The sequence below is a fragment of the Daucus carota genome, chromosome 7, assembly GCF_001625215.2.
Source record: "Daucus carota subsp. sativus chromosome 7, DH1 v3.0, whole genome shotgun sequence".
In the NCBI taxonomy this organism is placed as follows: Eukaryota; Viridiplantae; Streptophyta; class Magnoliopsida; order Apiales; family Apiaceae; genus Daucus; species Daucus carota.
The window spans coordinates 13,697,592-13,718,099 of record NC_030387.2 but is presented as its reverse complement, the minus strand read 5'-3'; the positions used below and the strand labels follow the sequence as shown (position 1 = coordinate 13,718,099).

The following is a 20,508-nucleotide window of genomic DNA, read 5'->3' as shown; positions in this document are numbered from 1 at the left end:
TAATCACTTATAAGTCTTAACTAACTTCACTTTTTTTTTTACTTTAAACAAGAAGCATTTTTTTTAAGCTCATACAAACAGCCCCTAAGTAACTGAATGACAGTTACAAATTAAGCAAAATTTCTGGACTTCTATTTCACGAATTATGTTCATGTGTTCACCTTGTCCTGCATATTTTTATGGTCTTTTCTCTTTACAAAATCTGCGTTCAACACGATCTTGAAGTACTCCCTCCGTCCCTCTGGGATATATACGTTTGGAATGGACACGGAGACTAAGAAAAGTGTATAAAGTAGTGTAAAGTAATGAGAAAAAGAATGAAAAGTAGGTAAAGTGGTGGGACCCATGAATATTTAAGTGATAGATTTGAAAAAGTAGATGGAAGTAGTGGGTGGGTGGGATTTTTATATTATAAAAATTTACTATTTTGGGAAAGTTTTGAAATGTATAGAATTAAATGGGACATCCGAAAAGGAAACTATATAGAAATCAGAAGGACATAGGGAGTAATTATGTGATTTTGTCGTATTCCATTGTACAATTCTTGAGTCAGGCTCTCTCAAATTGTTATCAGACTAGTTGTAAGAACATCACCAATGCACAAGCCCAAATCCACTTATACGTGGGTCTTTTTTAACGCCACAAAGGCATCAAGTGGACTCTAGAAAAATGTGGTCACACCACTTCCTTTTACAAATGGGTCCCTTCAAATCTTATCTTTCTTTATATAATACTTATTTCAATTTATAATATAAGAGAATATAATTATATTTAATTTAAATAAATAAAAATATCAACATATAAAAAATATATTTTTCAATAAAAATATTATATTTGATTTATAATTAAAATATATTACATAATTAGGAAAAAGAACATAACAAGAACAACAAATAAAAAACAACACAAACAATACAATTAAACAAGTTAAAATTAAACAAAACAATCAACCAATTCAATGAATAAAGCAAGTAAAAAAGTAAAAGCAGGAAACATAAAGTGCGGCAACTTTATTATTTTATTCAGTTGGGCTGAGCCCACTGCGCTGGTCATACCACCTTTTTTCGTTCGCTGCAGCGTTTCTCTCACGGACAGTTCCCATTTCACACGTCCCCAGGCAGCAACTGGGCTCACGTTGGGATGCTCTAAGTGCAATAATAACGCGGGGTTATTTAGGATTTTGAGATGCGGAAAGTGATTGTCAACATAAAAGTGACGACACTGGACAGTGTCGTATTATTAGGATGGAACCGGTCAAGTGCCGCTGCGCCGCGGGCTTGGCCAATTTATCTTCTTTTTTTTTTTTTGAAGAACTTAAATCTCGTAAAAAATTGTTATGAACTTGAATACTGTAGTCCAAAAATAAATATAAACATTATATTACCGTTAGTAAGTATTAACGCTACAATTATAACATAGTTTCACAACTGATATTTTCTCTCCAGATGTGAGAGTTTGTTTCGTCTCTTCATATTCAATTTTCTTCTTTAGAAAATAGGATCTGTGAGAGTGTTTTCTTTCTTTTCCCATGGCAAGATACCATGATATCGAGTCACAAATGGCTAACATGGATATAGAAGATGAGGAAAATGAAAGCTTTGTGTTTGGCGAAGAGGTTGAAGAAGATGTCAACAGGTATGAATTGTGCCTTGTTGGACGTTTTCTTACTGAAAAGACGATCAATTTGAGAGCAATGAAGTCAAGAATGGCGGACGTACGGAAGCCTACGATGGGAATCAGCATTAAAGAGCTGGAACAAGGTATATACCTTTTTCAGTTCTTTCACAAGGAGGATATGCAATGGGTAGTTAAAGGAGGACCTTGGAGTTTCGACAATGCAATGATGGTTCTGGAAACAGTACCGGCTACTAAGGATCCTGTCAAAGTTCCACTGTGGTACGTAAACATTTGGATTCAATTATATGACTTGTTAATGAATTTCATGACGGAGGCTGTGGGCAAGCAATTGGGTAACTTCTTTGGCGAATTTTTTGAGTATGATGTTAAGAACAATACGTCAATTTGGCGTGAATACATGAGACTGAGAATCCGATTAGATGTCAGGAAGCCCCTTAAAAGGAAGAAGAAGATCGTAAAAAAGGATGGGAGTGAAATTACAGTATCTTGCAAATAAGAAAGGCTAGGAGAGTTTTGCTTTTTATGTGGCTTAGTTTCACATACAGATCGATTTTGCAGAAGGTTTTTCGATAAGAGAGGGTTTGATGGTGAAAAAGAGTGGGGACTGTGGTTGAAGGCGCCTCCACGGAGGGCGGCGGGTCAAAACCAGAGTCGATGGCTCAGGAAAGAGGGTGATGCCACGTGGGCAGCTAAATTTGCAGGAAAAACTGATTACCACAATTCTAGGGGAGATAATAACTCAAGTGCAACAAATCAGATAATCAAAGAGAGTAATTCTAGGCGTTTGTTTTATCCAGAATCTAGTGCGTTCAATGCAGACAGACAATTGGCGGGCTTCAAAACAAATTCAAATCTTTTGTACGAGCTGCATGAAGAGGAGAATATTGGGATAAAATTTGATGAACGTAAAAGAAGGAGAGAGGACCCAGTTTCAAACAGCATTATGGATGTCGATATGGGCCTACCCTCTACTGGACTTCAGGTAACAAAACACACAGAAGCTGATGTTTCTTAAAATGATTCAACAACATCTATTTCTATTGTTTCGGCTGAGCCTGCGGTGCAGGCCAGCCGGCTCCAATGATTCTGTTAAGCTGGAACTGCCGTGGCTTAGGCAACCACGAGGCAGTTCGAGTTTTAGGTGAGATGTTAAAAACTCACAGGCCTGACTTTTTGTATTTATCTGAAACTCTTTCAGTAAGAAATAAAATTGAAGAACTTTCTTCAAAGTTTGGTTTTAGTAATTATTTTGCAGTTGACAGATGTGGTAGAGCAGGTGGTCTCGCTATAATGTGGAGACACTCGATGGATTGTGAGGTGGCTGAGTCATCTCAAAACCATATTGATGTAATTGTCTCGAAAAATGGCAATGCTTCTTGGAGACTCTCTTGTTATTATGGTTTTCCTGAAAGAGAAAGACGCAGCCAAGCATGGGATTTTCTTCGTTCTCTAGCTTCGAAATCTCAGCTTCCATGGTGTATCTTGGGAGACTTCAATGATTTGTTATGTAGGCAGGAAAAAAAAGGCAGACATCCTCATCCAGAATATCTTTTTAATGGGTTTAAAAAAGCAATTGAAGACTGTGGTTGGTATGAAGTTGATCTTACAGGTGGTCGTTTTACCTGGGAAAAGAGTAAGGGCATGGATAACTGGGTTCGAGAGTGTCTTGACAGAGCGTTTGAAACTGACACTTGGTGGAGAAAATTTCTTTTGTGCACTCTCTCAGTTTTTCATGCAACAGTCTCAGATCATGAGCCCATCAAGTTGAATCTGTTTAATACGTCAGTTACTAAAAAGCAGTTCAGATTCAAGTTCGAAAACACTTGGCTGAAAGAAAGTAATTTCACCTCAGAAGTTACATCTTATTGGCAGAATCTCCCATCGTCGCACTTACTCCCTAAGTTGATCTCGGTATCTGCTTTCATGGCTAAGTGGGAAAGGACCTTTTTCCATAAATTTAGAGAGAGAGTTATATAACAGAAAGAGGCTCTGGATGCTCTAAAATATAGAGAAGATACCATGGGAATTCAAGAATATTTCAATGAAAAGGCGAAACTTGAGGATTTGATGATTCAAGAGGAAGCGTATTGGAAGCAGCGAGCTAAATTGTTCTGGTTGGAAGAGGGCGATACAAACTCAAAATTTTTTCATGCAGCAGTCTCTAATCGAAAGAGGGTGAACCATATTTCACATTTGAAAAATGAAGCTGGCCAACTTCTGACGGATCATAAGGAGTTGTGCTCCCTTCTTAAGGAGTATTATGAAAATTTGTTCGCAGGCCCTGATCAGGGATCTCAGTACCCAGTGAATGAAGCATAGGTACGTGTTTCGCAAGAGCCAGATGCAAAGCTTACTGATGATCTCTCTTTTGATGAGTTTACAGATGCAGTAAAGAGTATGCACCCGGACAAGGCAAGTGGCCCTGATGGCCTAAATCTGGGATTCTTTCAACACTTCTGGAGGATCATGGGAAAAGAGGTTTTCAAATGCTGTAAAGACTGGCTCGCAGAAGGTAAATTCTCAGCTAATGTCAATGACACGAGTTTAGTTTTGATTCCCAAGAAAGATAAAGTCGAAGAAGTTAAAGATTTAAGGCCCATAGCTCTCTGCAATGTCTTGTATAAGGTTTTAGCTAAAGTTTTAGCTAACAGACTCCAAAAAATTCTCCCTGGCTTAATCTCTGAGGAACAAAGCGCTTTTGTGCCTGGTAGAAATATAACTGATAACGTCCTAGTGGCTTTCGAGCTTATCCATTATATGAAGAGGAAACAGAGTGAGGCAATGGGAGGGTAGCGCTCAAATTAGATATTAGCAAGGCTTATGATCGAGTGAGCTGGGGTTACTTAAAATATCGTATGCAATCTATGGGCTTCTCTGATAGATGGATCCAATGGATGATGATGTGTGTGATCTCAGTTTCTTACTCAATATCCTTCCAAGGCTCAAGTATTGGCCCAATCTTCCCGAAATGTGGACTCAGACAAGGAGATCCTTTGTCTCCTTATCTGTTTCTATTATGTGTCGAAGGCCTCTCCTTATCTCTCAAGGCAGCAGCTAATAATGGTAGTATAAGTGGTTGTCGTATTTGTCTGCAAGCCCCAGCTATCACTCACCTCCTGTTTGCGGATGATAGTTTTCTGTTCTTCAAAGCGTAGTCTAGTGAGGCCAGTGCTGTCAAAAAAGTCCTAAATCGATATGAGTTGTTATCTGGCCAAGCAGTGAACTATCAGAAATCAGCTGTGTTTTTTAGTTCGAACGTGCGAAGAGACAAACAATTCGAGATAAAAAACATACTTCAGGTTCATAATGAGATTGGTAATAGCACTTATCTTGGCCTACCTTCTCTCATTGGTAGGTCGAAAAAAACAGTTTTTAATTATCTGAAGGACAAGATTTGGACAAAGATCTCAGGTTGGAGTACAAAGCTGCTATCACGAGCTGGAAAAGCTGTACTCTTACGTAATGTTGCTCAAACAATACCTGCTTACACGATGTCGTGCTTTTTACTTCCGAATTCTCTTTGCCAGGAACTGGAAAGGAATATGAATTCATTCTGGTGGAGCTCTAATTCTGCTAGTAATAAAAGTATCAAATGGCTCTCTTGGTCACGTATAAGCATGTCAAAGAAGAAAGGAGGCCTAGGATTTAGAGATCTTCACGGTTTCAATCTAGCTTTATTGGGAAAACAATGCTGACATCTTTTACAAAATCCAGATTCGTTGGTTTCGAGATTATTGAAAGCACGTTATTATCCAAACTGTAGTTTTGTCCAAGCTACAAGAACGGGAGGAGCAAGGTTCACGTGGTCTGGGATCTGGGAACGAAGGAGTTTGTAAAAAATGATCTGCGGTGGGTGCTTGGTGATGGAAGATCAATCAAAATTTATCAGGATAGGTGGTTACGAGGAAAAAATAATTTACGTGTGGATGACTATTCACACAATGTCGCTGTTATGGAATCCAAGGTCTATGATTTATTTCTAGATGGTCGCAAAGCTTGGGATGAGAGTAAAGTCAGAAGCATGTTTAATAGTGTGGATGCTGAGACCATTTTAAAAGTCAGGATTTCGCAAAGTAATATAAGTGACAGGGTAGCCTGGTCCCATTCAAACAATGGGCAATACTCTGTGAAATCTGGCTATCATTACTGGCAAGCAACCATGTCAAACAATGTAGAAGTTCAGCAAACAGCGGGATGGGGCATATTATGGAACCTTGATATTCCTCACAAAATCAGAGTCTTGCTCTGGAGACTATGTCGCAATAACGTACCAGTTAGATGGAGGCTGCGAGACAAATAAGTTGTTGTTCCGATAGAATGTGTGATGTGTACCGGAGACGTTGAGCACTTGCTGCATTTATTTTTTGATTGCCCTTTTGCAAAGTCTTGTTGGCAGCAGGCAGGGTTGTCTTACGATATGAGAGAGGTTGAGGATGCCCCTGAATGGCTTCTCAATAGACTTTGTTCGGAAACAAGTGATAACCTAATCAAAGTAGCATCAGTGATTTAGGGAGTGTGGTGGGCGAGAAACAAATGCGTATGGGAGGGTCAAAAGATGTCCCCTACTATAGCAATGCATTGGAGCTCGAAACAAATCACTGACTGGAGACAAGCTCAAGGTAAAAAGAAGGCAGCTCGTAACCAGCTAGAGAGGGACAGAAATGCTTACACTACCAGGTGGTCAGCGCCAAATCGTGGAGAACTAAAACTCAATGTTGACGCCTCTGTTTTAGACGAAGCTGATTTCTTCTCGGTGGGAATGGTAATTAGAGATCATCATGGCACTTTTGTGAAAGGAAGAGTTCTGAAGATAGCTGGCAAAGTTGAAGTTATAGAAGTGTTCGCACAAAATCACGCAAGTGTACGTGGTCACAAGTAATATAGAATATAATTCAAGTTCGTTCCCACAGAGACTGGTGTATTCAGAAATATGCTCTTATGCACCAATGTATGATTATTATTCAATGCTTAGACAAGTATCAAATTGGGTTTTGGTTTTCTACTAAACTAATTCGATTCGAATTATGAAACTAAGAATTATCAACTAAGAGAATAACGATTTACTAATGAGAAATAAACATGGGATTCTAGCTTCATTAACAAATTCATTCAGAGCTCTACCTTTATTCGATTGTAATGGTTGATAACTAATCAGATAACACGAGACTGATACACGCTAACTGTCGTTATACGTGCACCATACTGCTACACATCCACAATTAAGATAGAAGGTAAACAGACACCAATTATGCTTAGATCCTATATGTCTATAGAATTTGAAAACATAACGGTTGAGGAACAAGTTATCTATCAAGATTACATAGGGCGATGCAAGATGGGTAAAATCACATCACAAGTCATGTTATCGAACACGAAACCTATGCTTGCATGGCAAGTTCTAAATCAATATATTCACTGTCGCTTCAATAAAGATTAACAAGCAATCTTAGATGTTAGCTACGCATCCAAGACGAATAAGCACAACCAATACGAGGAAATCAAACCATCACATATGAACAAGACAAATTAACTACTGAAATTCATCGATAAATCCGCTAAAATCCCATGACAATGATTAGTTCATAATCGAACTTCTCATCATCATGGGTTCGAATGTAAACATGGTACTGAATAGGAAAAACAAAGTCAAAAGAGTAAAACAAGAGTTTCGAAACAAATCCGAATGAGCATCCAAAAGTATCGCCTAATTGGAAGAAGACAAAAGAAAACTATGAATCTAGATCTTCTCCGTAGCCGTCACGTGCTCCTTAGAATGTTTCTAGGTTATTGCTTAGGGCTTTTTCTTCCTTGTATATTTTGTATTTAAGGGCCTAAGTTGACCGGGTCAGCAGCTAATCCAAATGGGCTTCAAAAACTGAATTTTCCACCTTCGGGAGAGCTCAGGCGCGCGCCAAGGCTGCCCCCAGGGCGCAGGCGCTGGTGATTTTCTTTCTTTTCGCTTCATTTCTCGACTTCCAATTCACCGTATAAGCCTAGAAAAGTCCATCCCCCCTCCATCTAGGTTCTGTACACACATCAACACAAAAACACATCAAAAATACCACATACTTGAGAACGATCCATCAATTTAAGCATAAATGAAGGCTTCCAAGTGGATGTAAAATCCACTTATCACACCCCCAAACTTAAATCGATGCTTGTCCTCAAGCATAGACATATAACACTACTAATGCAATGCATGAATGCAACTAGATGCCTACACTACAAAAATCATGAATGGTCAACCTTGTTAACATGTAATCCTCAGAATATGCAACATCCTCGACATTCGCCTATCTCACATACTAGCCAAGTTCTCTTCCACCACAAGTGTGAAGTGCATCGTGTGTGTAACATGCTCTCTCACGAGACAAAAATAAGACTATCAAACTTCAACAGAGTCCTCACTACGAGCCGTTAATAAGAATAAGGTTTAAACACTTCATCACATAAAGAGCCAACTACAATTTAGGGTCACTAAAGAATTCTTATGCCCCTCCTATTTTTTTTTTTACTATTTTTTTTCTTGCTAAGTCTAAGGTTGGGACGCTTCTCAGTGTAAGTGAGTCACGATCGCCATTCGACTTTGCTTCTTTTTTTTCTCTCTCTCTCTTTTTCTAATCAAGTAATTCTCCAGTAATCAAGGGTTGTGAAAAGTCACCAAGAAATTGCTTATTCTAATACAATTGCACTTAATACCAGCACAAGTACATGGATCGTCCCTTTCACATGACATTGCATTTTACCCATTGATCTCAAAGGAGTGCCTGATAATTTTTATTCTTTTTTTTCTTTTTTTTTTTTAGAAAGGCATATTCATCCCTTAACTCCCCCAAACTTAAGATTTACAAACTCTAAGTTCAAAAAGAGAATAACCCTAACTCTACGCCCGACTCAACGCGAGTACTCAAGAAATAAGTTAGTCTAAGTCTTATCTCTAGAGCATAAGTGTAATTACAATTTCCACGCAAGCAGTTTCCAAATAACACGGCATCAGATATGATAAAGACTACTAGCCAAGAAATTATGCACATAAACTCATCATAGGAAATCAACTTGGAACACCAGTTCAAGATTCATGCAAATGAAACTATATGACACTACTAATACAAGCATATATATATATATATATATATATATATATATATATATATAAAACCCGTACTAATATATGCAAACTAAAAAAACCGTACAAATATATGCAAACTATATGAGACTATACCAAACTATATGCATCATGCAACCTATATGACACACACACTACTACTAATCCGTAGATTACCACCCCCAAACTTAAAATATTCAATGTCCTCATTGAAGGTGATAATAAGGATAGACACATACCTAGATGTCCGGAGGAACACCCTCCTCGGGTGGAGGATCAGGTGGTGAATATACCATGCCATCTCCAAACACTGGCCAATCAACCTCAACACCAATAGCTCGAAAAGCACTCCCAAGAGCCTTAGTAAAATCCTTTGCAAAATAGTGGTGAATGTCATGCATGTCATCTATGCGCCGTGACAACCTTCTAAACTGCACATCACTTAAGAGATCTGGAGGTAGTTTGAGTTCGAGTTCGGGAGCTTCTTCAATAAATGGATTACGATGCTCTTGAGAATTTTCAAGCTCTGCTACTCCTTCATCTTCGAAATCAGAATCCCCTGTTAAGACTCTCTCAAAGGTACTTGGCCTTAGCTTTTGCCCCGTCTCAGAATTTTCAACAGCTTCTAGTGGCTCCACCTTAAAGCATTCTTCTTCGTCGGTTGGAAATTTCATTGCGTTGAACACCTTAAAAGTGACACTCTGATCTTGAACTCTCATTGTAAGCTCTCCTTTTTGCACATCGATCAAAGTTTGGCCTGTAGCTAAGAACAGCCTCCCCAAGATAATGGGAATCTGCTTATCCTCCTCGAAGTCTAGAATGACAAAATCAGCAGGAAATATGAGCTTATCCACCTTAACCAAGACATCCTCCACTATACCTCGTGGGTAAGTGATGGACCGATCAGCTAGTTGTAATGACATGTTCGTAGGTTTCGGCTCCGGCAGCCCAAGTTTCTTGAAGACAGACAACGGCATCAGATTGATACTAGCTCCCAGATCACACAAACACTTGTCGAAAGATAACTTGCCAATAGTACATGGTATTGTGAAACTTCCGGGATCTTTAAGTTTTGGAGGCAATTTCTGTTGCAGCACCGCACTGCACTCTTCCGTTAGAGCAACGGTATCCAAGTCCTCAAGCTTCAGCTTCCGAGATAGAATACCTTTCATGAACTTAGCATAGCTCGGCATCTGTTTTAGAGCTTCCGCAAAAGGTATATTGATTTGCAATTTCTTGAAAACCTCTAGAAATTTAGCGAATTGTTTGTCAAGCTTATGCTTCTGAAGTCTCTTCGGAAAAGGGGGAGGTGGATACACTTGCTTGACCCCAATATCAGCTTTTGGACTAGACTTTTCGGTTGGTTCCTTGCTTGCTTCCTCGTTGATTTCATCCTTGTCAGCTTCAACAACAGTTTTTCCACTATTAGACTCAGATGAGGGCATGGGTGTTTCAACATGTTGATCACTCTCTTCCTTGTTTCGCTCTGTTGCTGAATCTTTTTCCTTGGTTACCTTTCCAGACCTCAAGGTGATAGCCTGTACCTGTTCCTTCACCTCTTTCCTACCCGGATTGGCCTCGGTATCACTAGGAAGAGTTCCTTGTGGTCTGTTTATCAACGCGTTAGCAATCTGCCCAATCTGGTTCTCCAAAGTCTTGATTGACACCGATTGGCTTTTAACCATTAGTCTTAATTCTTCCAATTCTGATCTTTCATTGGAAGACTGTCCAGCCTCCCCATGATTTTGTTGCTGGAACCCAGGTGGATGGAATTGCTGCTTCGGTGTAAACTGTTGTTGAAAACCAGAGGGGTTGAAAGGTCTAGCTCCCTGCTGCTGAAACTGTTGCTGCTGTTGTGGCATGTAGTTCTGATTATTGCTCCAGCTGAAATTCGGATGATTCCGATTATTGGGATGATAAGTGGCCGGAACTGGCTGTTGAGGCCTCTGGAAGTTGCTCACAAACTGCGCGGATTCACTAGATATAGCACACTGATCAGAAGAATGTGCACTAGCACAAAGCTCGCAAACTGAAGGTGGCTGCTGATTTCCCAAATTTGCCAAAGAATCCACCTTCATAGTAAGAGCCTTAAGCTGAGCAGTCAAAGCGGTAGTAGCATCAACATCTAGAATTCCTGCTGCTTTGCCCTGATGAAGACGCTGACTAGGATTCTGATATTCATTCGCAGCCATCATCTCGATCAACTCATAAGCCTCATCATAGTTCTTAGCCCACAAAGCTCCACCTGATGCTGCATCTAACATTGGTCTCGTTTGAGGACCCAAGCCATTATAGAAGCAATTGATAACCATCCAGTCAGGCATCCCATGATGTGGGCACTTTCGAAGCATCTCCTTGTAGCGTTCCCATGCTTCACAAAGAGTTTCACCAGATAACTGAGAGAATTGAGTGATAGCATTCCTCATTGCAGCTGTTTTGGCCATAGGGAAAAACTTAGTAAGAAACTTCTGAGCCAGATCCTCCCATGTCGTAATAGATCCTGCAGGAAGAGAATGCAACCATCCCTTAGCTTTATCCCTCAGAGAAAACGGGAACAGCCTCAATTTAATGGCATCTTCCGTAACACCATTAAACTTGAAAGTGTCACAGATCTCAATGAAGTCTCGAATATGCATATTAGGATCCTCTGTCGGAGAACCCCCAAACTGCACTGAGTTCTGTACCATCTGAATAGTGCTAGGTTTGATTTCGAAAGTGTTGGCCTGAATCGCTGGCCTGACAATGCTCGACTGAATGTCATTGATTTTCGGCTCAGAGAAAGCCTTAAGAGCCTTAGTATCGTTAACTGCTGGTGGTTGATCATCCATTGTAATACTCACTGCTGTTTCTTCCTTAACCAATGCTTCTTTACGAGCCTGAGAACGTGTTCGCATACACGTCACTCAAGTACCTGAAACACACACAAACGAACTAAAGTGAGAAAAGAATCCAAGTCAGTTAACTTTAACGACCACTGATGACAAGCACATAAACTAAAATATAACACCGAGTCCCCGGCAGCGGCGCCAAAAACTTGTTCGCACAAAATCACGCAAGTGTACGTGGTCACAAGTAATATAGAATATAATTCAAGTTCGTTCCCACAGAGACTGGTGTATTCAGAAATATGCACTTATGCACCAATGTATGATTATTATTCAATGCTTAGACAAGTATCAAATTGGGTTTTGGTTTTCTACTTAACTAATTCGATTCGAATTATGAAACTAAGAATTATCAACTAAGAGAATAACGATTTACTAATGAGAAATAAACATGGGATTCTAGATTCATTAACAACTTCATTCAGAGCTCTACCTTTATTCGATTGTAATGGTTGATAACTAATCAGATAACACGAGACTGATACACGCTAACTGTCGTTATACGTGCACCATACTGCTACACATCCACAATTAAGATAGAAGGTAAACAGACACCAATTATGCTTAGATCCTATATGTCTATAGAATTTGAAAACATAACGGTTGAGGAACAAGTTATCTATCAAGATTACATAGGGCGATGCAAGATGGGTAAAATCACATCACAAGTCATGTTATCGAACACGAAACCTATGCTTGCATGGCAAGTTCTAAATCAATATATTCACTGTCGCTTCAATAAAGATTAACAAGCAATCTTAGATGTTAGCTACGCATCCAAGACGAATAAGCACAACCAATACGAGGAAATCAAACCATCACATATGAACAAGACAAATTAACTACTGAAATTCATCGATAAATCCGCTAAAATCCCATGACAATGATTAGTTCATAATCGAACTTCTCATCATCATGGGTTCGAATGTAAACATGGTACTGAATAGGAAAAACAAAGTCAAAAGAGTAAAACAAGAGTTTCGAAACAAATCCGAATGAGCATCCAAAAGTATCGCCTAATTGGAAGAAGACAAAAGAAAACTATGAATCTAGATCTTCTCCGTAGCCGTCACGTGCTCCTTAGAATGTTTCTAGGTTATTGCTTAGGGCTTTTTCTTCCTTGTATATTTTGTATTTAAGGGCCTAAGTTGACCGGGTCAGCAGCTAATCCAAATGGGCTTCAAAAACTGAATTTTCCACCTTCGGGAGAGCTCAGGCGCGCTCCAAGGCTGCCCCCAGGGCGCAGGCGCTGGTGATTTTCTTTCTTTTCGCTTCATTTCTCGACTTCCAATTCACCGTATAAGCCTGGAAAAGTCCATCCCCCCTCCATCTTGGTTCTGTACACACATCAACACAAAAACACATCAAAAATACCACATACTTGAGAACGATCCATCAATTTAAGCATAAATGAAGGCTTCCAAGTGGATGTAAAATCCACTTATCAAGAAGCTGAATTAATTGGTATTCTGGAAGCTCTCCAGTGGATAAAAGACATCCAAGGCTACTCTGTTGTTATCGAAAATGACTTGCTGCTAAGTGTCCAGGCAATTAATGGAAAATCCATAAATCTGTTGGAAGCTGGGATCCTCATTGAGTAAGCTCGAGAGTTCATTTGCAGTAGGAATTGGATTAAGTTGGGTTTTGTAAAGAAGCAAGCTAACAAGGTAGCTCAGTTGATGGCTAGACTACCTTGTATGCTCAATGGCTTCATTGATTTATTGTCTCCTCCATCATGTATGTTGGAGACACTTGTGTCGGATATTTGATCTTAATAAAATCTCCTTTATTCAAAAAAAAAAAACGCTGCAATTATAACATATGTATAATTGGTAACATTTTTCTCTCGTATAAATACCGATCTCAAACCCCTATTATTTACACTCTCTAATTCTAATAAAATTTATTAAGATGAATCCAAATAATCCATATTATTAATGTTGTAATAATAACATATATATGAATGGTAACATTTAATATTTTTTAGTGTGCTGTTTTTATTTCATGTTTTTTTATAATATGATGCATTTTAAAATTAAATCATTTAATTATATGTGTGTCTATATATATATATATATATATATATATATATATATATATATATAACAATTTAAAGAGACCTTGCTGTTTATTAAATATCAAATACGAGATATTATGATTGACTATTGTATAGCTCTCCATATACATGTATTTTGCAGTTTATTATTAATTGATCGGTACAAATTTTTGTTTTTAAAAAAATGTCAGTCATAAGATTGATTTTAAATTGAACGTTATAGATGTGATCTCTTCGAACTCTAATAAATTAGTATTTCATAAAATATTAATTCATTTATATTATATTATATCGCTTTCAACCGTCCACACTAACACGTTATATGTTTGCATATATTTTAATTACTTATTTAAGAACATATATAAATATAATAAGATATATTCTATTATAATCTATATAAGATTAAATGAAAATTAACATTTCAAAAGAAAAATCACAAGAAAAGTATTGAACATTAGACAGAATAGTTTGTAAAACCATTTCTAATCATGAGAAAGTCTAGAGTAGAAATAGATAAAAATAATATGAATGAAAAAAATCTTATTCGCTGAAAATTTATCTTATGAAACATTTTTAACCAAAAATTTAAATACTCGCCTAGTTAATTTTATTTGTCGAAAATATCAAATATCATCCGATAATATATTAAGATAATATATTCAATTCATAATATTTTAAATAATAATATATTAATTGTGAAATATGAAATCAATAAACCTGACGGAAATGCTCTGCGTCTTATAAATCTTGCAAAGTGACGATCAGAAAATATATCAAACGAAAGCAAATCGGAAACTGCTGGAGCTCGCTGGAACAAGTCTCGGCGAGATGGGTTTCTTATCTTTCTTCGGAAGGCTTCTCTACGCCTCTTTTTTCATCCTTTCTGCTTGGCAAATGTATGTTTATGTATATATTCATATCGCTTGCTGTTAGATCTACTTTCTTTTTTAGCTTCTTAATTAACACTTCTAGTAATAATGACAGTATTATATTTAAGTGTCACTATTTGTTCTCATTTATTATATGGATTTTTAGTTAATTTGTATTTATCTTTGTCTAATTGTTGATTTCGACCTCACTGGTTGATTCATAATTGAATTGGGGTTTAGGGTTTGTATGTATTTTTCTTGGACTATTCACATTTCTTTAGAACTTGGTGTGTATAGTTGTTTTGGTAGGGATTGAAAGTGTATCAACTAGAGACTTTCAGAGATTTAATGTGGGCTTTATAGTTGGTGTAGATCATTTTTACGGCTGCTTTGGTCTGCTCAACTACAATGATGGCTATTATCTGGGAGTTTTTGTTTTTTGTTCGGGTTCAAATAAGATTTTGCGTCCTGGTTATATAACCGGGACGTCTTGTACTTGCACTTTCAAGAGTTTTGAGATGGTTCTGTGTAGAATGTGCTCTTAAACATCTTGGGAGTAGTATCAGCTTCGGATGATTATTGGTTGATTCGCATTAGTGACCCCAACAAAGATGATAAGCATTGAACTTAATTTTTAGTATATACTTAACTAGGATTCTAGGAAGCAAGTATACTGGATTTGACTAATACAAGATTATGGGATTCGGGTGCAATTATGTCATGGTTTAAATTAATATAATTATTGGCTTGATGTTATGTATAATAAGTCTCATCAACAAAGTAAAATGCTTGTGTGTGTATGTCTGTGTGAGTATTGTTTAAAACTTGAAACGAATCTTCTTGGCAGGGCTTATAATTTAGGGTGCTTTGATGTTGTGTAGTCATATTATGGAATAAGATGAAGAAGGTTTAAGCTCAAGTTTGATTTGGTTACCCCTGGTTCAGATGGCCAAAATTAAGTTTATACAACAAGAGTCTAATCAACTTAGGCACTTATTGGCATATTAATTGTTTCCCAGTTCCCACTCTAATGCATTGTTTGAAGGATGGTTTCATTGAGCACCAATTTTCTAATGACCCAATCACCTATTCAATTTGCCACACATCGACAATGGTGAAGACCATTTCACTGGTGATGCCAGTGTAATTATGAAATTATTATTTCTAAGTTCTTAATTCCACAATCAAAATATGTCTTCAAAGTATGAATTTCTGGTTTCTTGTTGGGGCATATTGTCCAGGGCCAAAATTTTATATATTTTCTTATTTATTTTGTTAATTTGGCATACATCAATGCAGGTATAATGAATTTGGTGATAATGGTGGTCCAGCGGCGAAAGTATTTGCTCCCATGGTATCTGATTTTCAGAGACTTGTAAAGTCTAAGTTAGATATTTCTCCTACTATCAGTGTAAGATCCAAAACATATATTTTTTAGTTATGTTTGTTTTAGTAAAGTGTTTCAGTTTCATTTTTCTTTGAGTTGCTTCCCTGATTCGATGATAACTTTAATTATATCCAGGACAAAGATATTGTCCTATTCTCTCTATTATCAAATGGAATTGGAGGTTTACTATTTATATTTGGCAGTCGAATCGGTGCTTATCTCTTGGTAATGTTTGTTTACCTATCTATCTCTATTTTCTGTTCTCTGCTTATTATAAAATTTTCAAGTACGCTCTCTGTTCCTTGTATACTGAGCTTTTGTGCTATGCACCCCTTTGGCTAGAATTTGATTAATTCAGTATGACACATCGATTAAGTGAATACCTAAAATTGTGGTCATTTTATTTCTATTTTTCCATACATAACCGAAGAATGGAAAAGATTTAGTATTGGGTTTGTATAATGTTGTAAAAATATGAGAAAGAAACAAATTTGTACTCTGGTAGTTGGGGATGTTGTTTAGTAATTTTGTTTGCGTTGCAAGCTAGTAGCAATCAGAGACAAAATGGTTCCAGATAGGACTTAATTGATTTGATGAAAGGAAGTGGTTTTTTAGTTCTATCTACTCATTTTCATTTCGGGCTGTCAAAAAATTTCGAAAAATCTGATATCCGTCCGAAAAATTCGCATTCGAGAAAATGCAGATATAATCCGTATCTGAATTAAAGCGGATATTATCCGTATCCGAATCCGAAATTAAATACATATATGATATTTAAATTATATAATATATAATTATATATAATTAAAATTTTATTCTGTTCGCTTGTAATGTGTGTATATGCATTAAACAATACATTTATATAAATTTTATATAATTGTACAAATAGTCTTTACATATATAAAAATATCATTTGAGCTTAATCGGAAAAAAATGTTCTAAAATCATTGATAATACGGTAGGGCCATCAAAAAATTCGGCATCCGTCCAAAATATCCGCGTTCGTATCCGAGAAAAAACAGATACTATCCGTATCCGAAATAAAGCGGATATTATCCGTATCTGAATTCGACAATTGCAGATACAGATACGGATATAGGCGTATCCGTATCCGAATTATATGTTTGACAGCCCTATTTTCATTGATACATCTTTTACTATATCCAATCAATATGTAGATGTATAACCGGGTGCTTGCCATTGCTTCCATATGGCACGGGTACTACTTCAACAAGGGCATTACCAAGTCAGATTTGGAGGCAATACAGGCAGACTTTTTGCTGGTTTGTCCAAATCTACTGAATGTCATATATTGCTCAAGGTTGATATATAGCATTTGCAATAATTCTCTGTATTTTATGCAGAATTTTGCACTTTTTGGCGCTTTGATGTATTTCATAGGCATGAAGAACTTAATTCTAAGCAAGCAAACTAGAAGGAAGCTCGTGAGACCAAAGACAGCTTAATGAAATTTGCACTTGCGTGAATATGTGCAAGCTTCTGGATGTTATGTAGATTGATTTGTGAATCTTGTGTACACCCAATATAGTTGTCAATCTTTGGTGATGTGATTTACCATTTTCTAGAGTAATTTCATTCAAAATTAAATAGATATGTATGTTTTTGCCTTTTCTAGATACAGAGACTCTAGTGAATACATGTATAAGATACAGTGCTATAATATTAAGCTGCCTCAATATTGAAAGGTACATTGTTGCATCACAGACTCTCTCTTTTTGTTAATTGCATTTGCATTACATTTGTTTTAGGTCGTAGTTTTCCGGGAGAAGCTACTTAAGTATCCGCATCTGATTGCCGAGTAAGCCAGGGAAGGAATGATCTTTATTCTATGTTACCAGCAAGTCTAAGATTGTCAATGAAATACAGTCTTGGGCTGTAAATAATAGGCTCCGCAAGGACTGATGCTTCTCTTTCGAATATTTTTTGATTTAGACTTTGCAATTTGCTGGTGGGGCGAAACAGAGGAGGTTTTGAGTGAGGTTTGCTGGTGGGGCGAAACAGAAGAGGTTTTAAGTGAGCTGGGCAACAGAAAATTGTCCAAGTGGTTGATGATTTTCTGATCCAGCATTGCAATTTGCTGATAGGGGTGAAAATAGGATGTTTTAGATCAGCATTTCAATTTACTGATGGGATGGTCTATGTGAACTTTTGGTTGGCTTTTATTATGTTTGTCGCTGGGCATCACCTTGCTATATTAATCAAGGGCAGCGGTCCACAGCAACCGGTTGCTGTGGACCGCTTAACCAACAGCCTATTTCCTGGCCGTTGGATGCATATCCAGCGGCCAGGATCTTATTAAAAGTTTAATGTGTCCAGCGCTTTTTTAGCGCTGGACAGGGATTCCCATGTCCAGCGCTTTTTTAGCGCTGGACGTGGGAATCCCTGTCCAGCGCTAAAAAAGCGCTGGACACATTAAAGTTTTAATATGATCCTGGCCGCTGGATATGCATCCAACGGCCAGGAAACAGTGGGTTATATAACCGGTCCCTGGCATACGGCTGCCAGGGACCTGGACCCAATAATCAATAGGGTCGTGAATTATTAACATTTTCAAGATTAGGTGTTCTTGACTCATCTTTCTTTATATCTTTCACTCTTTCTTGTTTGAAGTATTGAGAAGATTACTTCTTCATGAACTCTGTCAACTAAAATCCTTAAGTGTAGGATATAGAATTTCTAATTTGAAATCTATATATCGAGTTTATTTTTTGGATCTTATTATTCAAATTTTTGATTTAATGAATGACCCTTCAGTTCTCATAAAATTAGATTACAAATGTTAATTAAATTAATATGCTAGAAATAGTGGCATAGTTGATTTGCAATGTTTTATATCTTTATCTCTAAATTTATTTGTCTTTTTTAATATTTCTTATTAAATTACTCATTGTTATAATCTAAATTTAATATTAGGTTTTAAGTAAAATATTATAAAGAACAGTAAAATTCCCACATTCAATCCATTACATAATATAAATTTATTCATGGAGATATATAGGAATTAGTTTTTTAACAAATGTAATTCCTTTGCATCTCCTACACAAGCAATACATTTCAATATATTGGAGGGAAAATACAAACTTAGAAATGCCTCCATACATTATTCAGTGCCGCCACGACATCTTTGTGACGCCTGACAGCCTCTATTATAAGGATTTGCTGGTGTATCTCGTACAATACAACCTGAACGATTCCTGCATTTCCGCCCATTTGCATACATTGCACCATATGATATGAACTTGTCCGCCTCTGCAACTTCTGACACTAGAACGATAAAAAGAATGATGCTTGCACAAAATATAACGCTTTTTTTCGACAATGCCATTGCTTGGAGTCTAACACCAGGAGTCGTAGCAATGATGTTGTTGAATGCATTTGAGCTTTTGTCATTTTAAGGTATTTATATAGTGAAGATGCTATGATTGGAAATAGATTTCAGGTAGATTTATTCCTTGCCTTTGGCGAAATTTTTTTCCCCCTCCTATGTTCATACAATAATATATCGGCTATCTATTAATTTTTGGGTGTACTATTTCATCTTAACAATTGCAAGAGACCAATCAATAATGAAATTTCTATTTTTGTATTCATCTGTTATTGATTTAAATAATGTAATCATCAATATGTATAGAAATCCCAAATTCACAATTTAGTAAAAAATTTAACTTAGTATGGAAAAACATTAAAACAATAAGTAAATTGTATTATCAAATCATTTAAAATGTGAAATTGTGTGAAATGTGGATTGATTTTTCAATATTTATTTCTTAGTTTGATTAATTTCGAGTAATGAAAAACGGTGTTTTGCAAAGGAAACAAAATGACGATATAAGGAGCAATTTGAACCCCACCAATCATATATGAATGGGTCTCGAACAAAGTTTTATAAAATACAAACTTGTAATATTTTTAAAATATGATTCAGAACTCAGTTTATATTTTTGCAATTGTTATTTATTTGTTTAATTTGAATTCAATATAATTATTACTACTTTTAACAAATTATGATGTTAAAATGAATTGTATATTATACACCAAAATATTATTATTATTTAAATCTATTATATTTAAATAGTATTATAATAGAAGAATATAATTAATATAAAATAATTTTAATTTATTTTTTATATATTTGAAACAATTAGATGATATATTAAATATTTAGCAAATTATAAAATTCACATATTAAAATATTTAATCGAGGCCTCACCTGTATGTAATAACAATAAAAACAACCCTGAATACAATTTTATTAAATTTATAATACAAATTTTAAATAATGGTTTATACCTATGAAATAAAATAACACTTTATTAGATTATATATTGTTATCTATCAAAAATGAGGAGTGAGTTTTGTACATTCTGATTACTCTCACGTATTTGTCATTACGAGATGTCAACGTACTTTTTGGTAAATGATCAAGTCCAAAACCGTAGTTGTAGTTGACGATCATGATCATGATTATGGTGGTGATGATAATAATGACGAATGATGACGGTGACGATGGCAAAACTGGTGGTTCTTATAAGAAATCTGATGGTGCC

The 20,508-nt window shown here is 36.5% G+C and overlaps 2 protein-coding genes and 1 non-coding gene across 3 annotated transcripts; 2 read left to right on the top strand and 1 right to left on the bottom strand.

Moving 5' to 3' along the window:
- Positions 1–8,982: 8,982 nt before the first annotated feature.
- On the bottom strand, positions 8,983–11,379 carry LOC135147907 (uncharacterized). Its single transcript, XM_064081952.1, has 2 exons — positions 10,705–11,379; positions 8,983–10,374 (listed from the first exon to the last, which is right to left on the bottom strand). Exons 1-2 carry the CDS (start codon positions 11,377–11,379, stop codon positions 8,983–8,985), a joined length of 2,067 nt encoding a protein of 688 aa, XP_063938022.1.
- On the top strand, positions 11,066–11,172 carry LOC135148097 (small nucleolar RNA R71). The gene has a single exon (XR_010285992.1). It is a non-coding gene; the product is annotated as a small nucleolar RNA R71 (small nucleolar RNA).
- Positions 11,380–14,399: 3,020 nt separating the features above from the next.
- LOC108193905 (uncharacterized) lies at positions 14,400–17,662 on the top strand. The gene is made up of 5 exons (XM_017360754.2): positions 14,400–14,580; positions 15,853–15,964; positions 16,076–16,165; positions 17,119–17,223; positions 17,305–17,662. Exons 1-5 carry the CDS (start codon positions 14,513–14,515, stop codon positions 17,404–17,406), a joined length of 477 nt encoding a protein of 158 aa, XP_017216243.1. The 5' UTR covers positions 14,400–14,512; the 3' UTR covers positions 17,407–17,662.
- The last annotated feature ends 2,846 nt before the right edge of the window (positions 17,663–20,508 follow it).

Bases quoted from the DNA above. Each gene is read 5' to 3' on its own strand.
- LOC108193905 (XM_017360754.2), top strand. From the start codon at position 14,513: ATGGGTTTCTTATCTTTCTTCGGAAGGCTTCTCTACGCCTCTTTTTTC. The intron at 14,581-15,852 runs GTATGTTTATGT...ACATCAATGCAG, and splicing joins ATCCTTTCTGCTTGGCAAAT to GTATAATGAATTTGGTGATA. The intron at 16,166-17,118 runs GTAATGTTTGTT...ATCAATATGTAG, and splicing joins GAATCGGTGCTTATCTCTTG to ATGTATAACCGGGTGCTTGC.
- LOC135147907 (XM_064081952.1), bottom strand. From the start codon at position 11,379: ATGCATATTCGAGACTTCATTGAGATCTGTGACACTTTCAAGTTTAAT. The intron at 10,375-10,704 runs GTGAGCAACTTC...CAGATTGGGCAG, and splicing joins CTAGTGAATCCGCGCAGTTT to ATTGCTAACGCGTTGATAAA.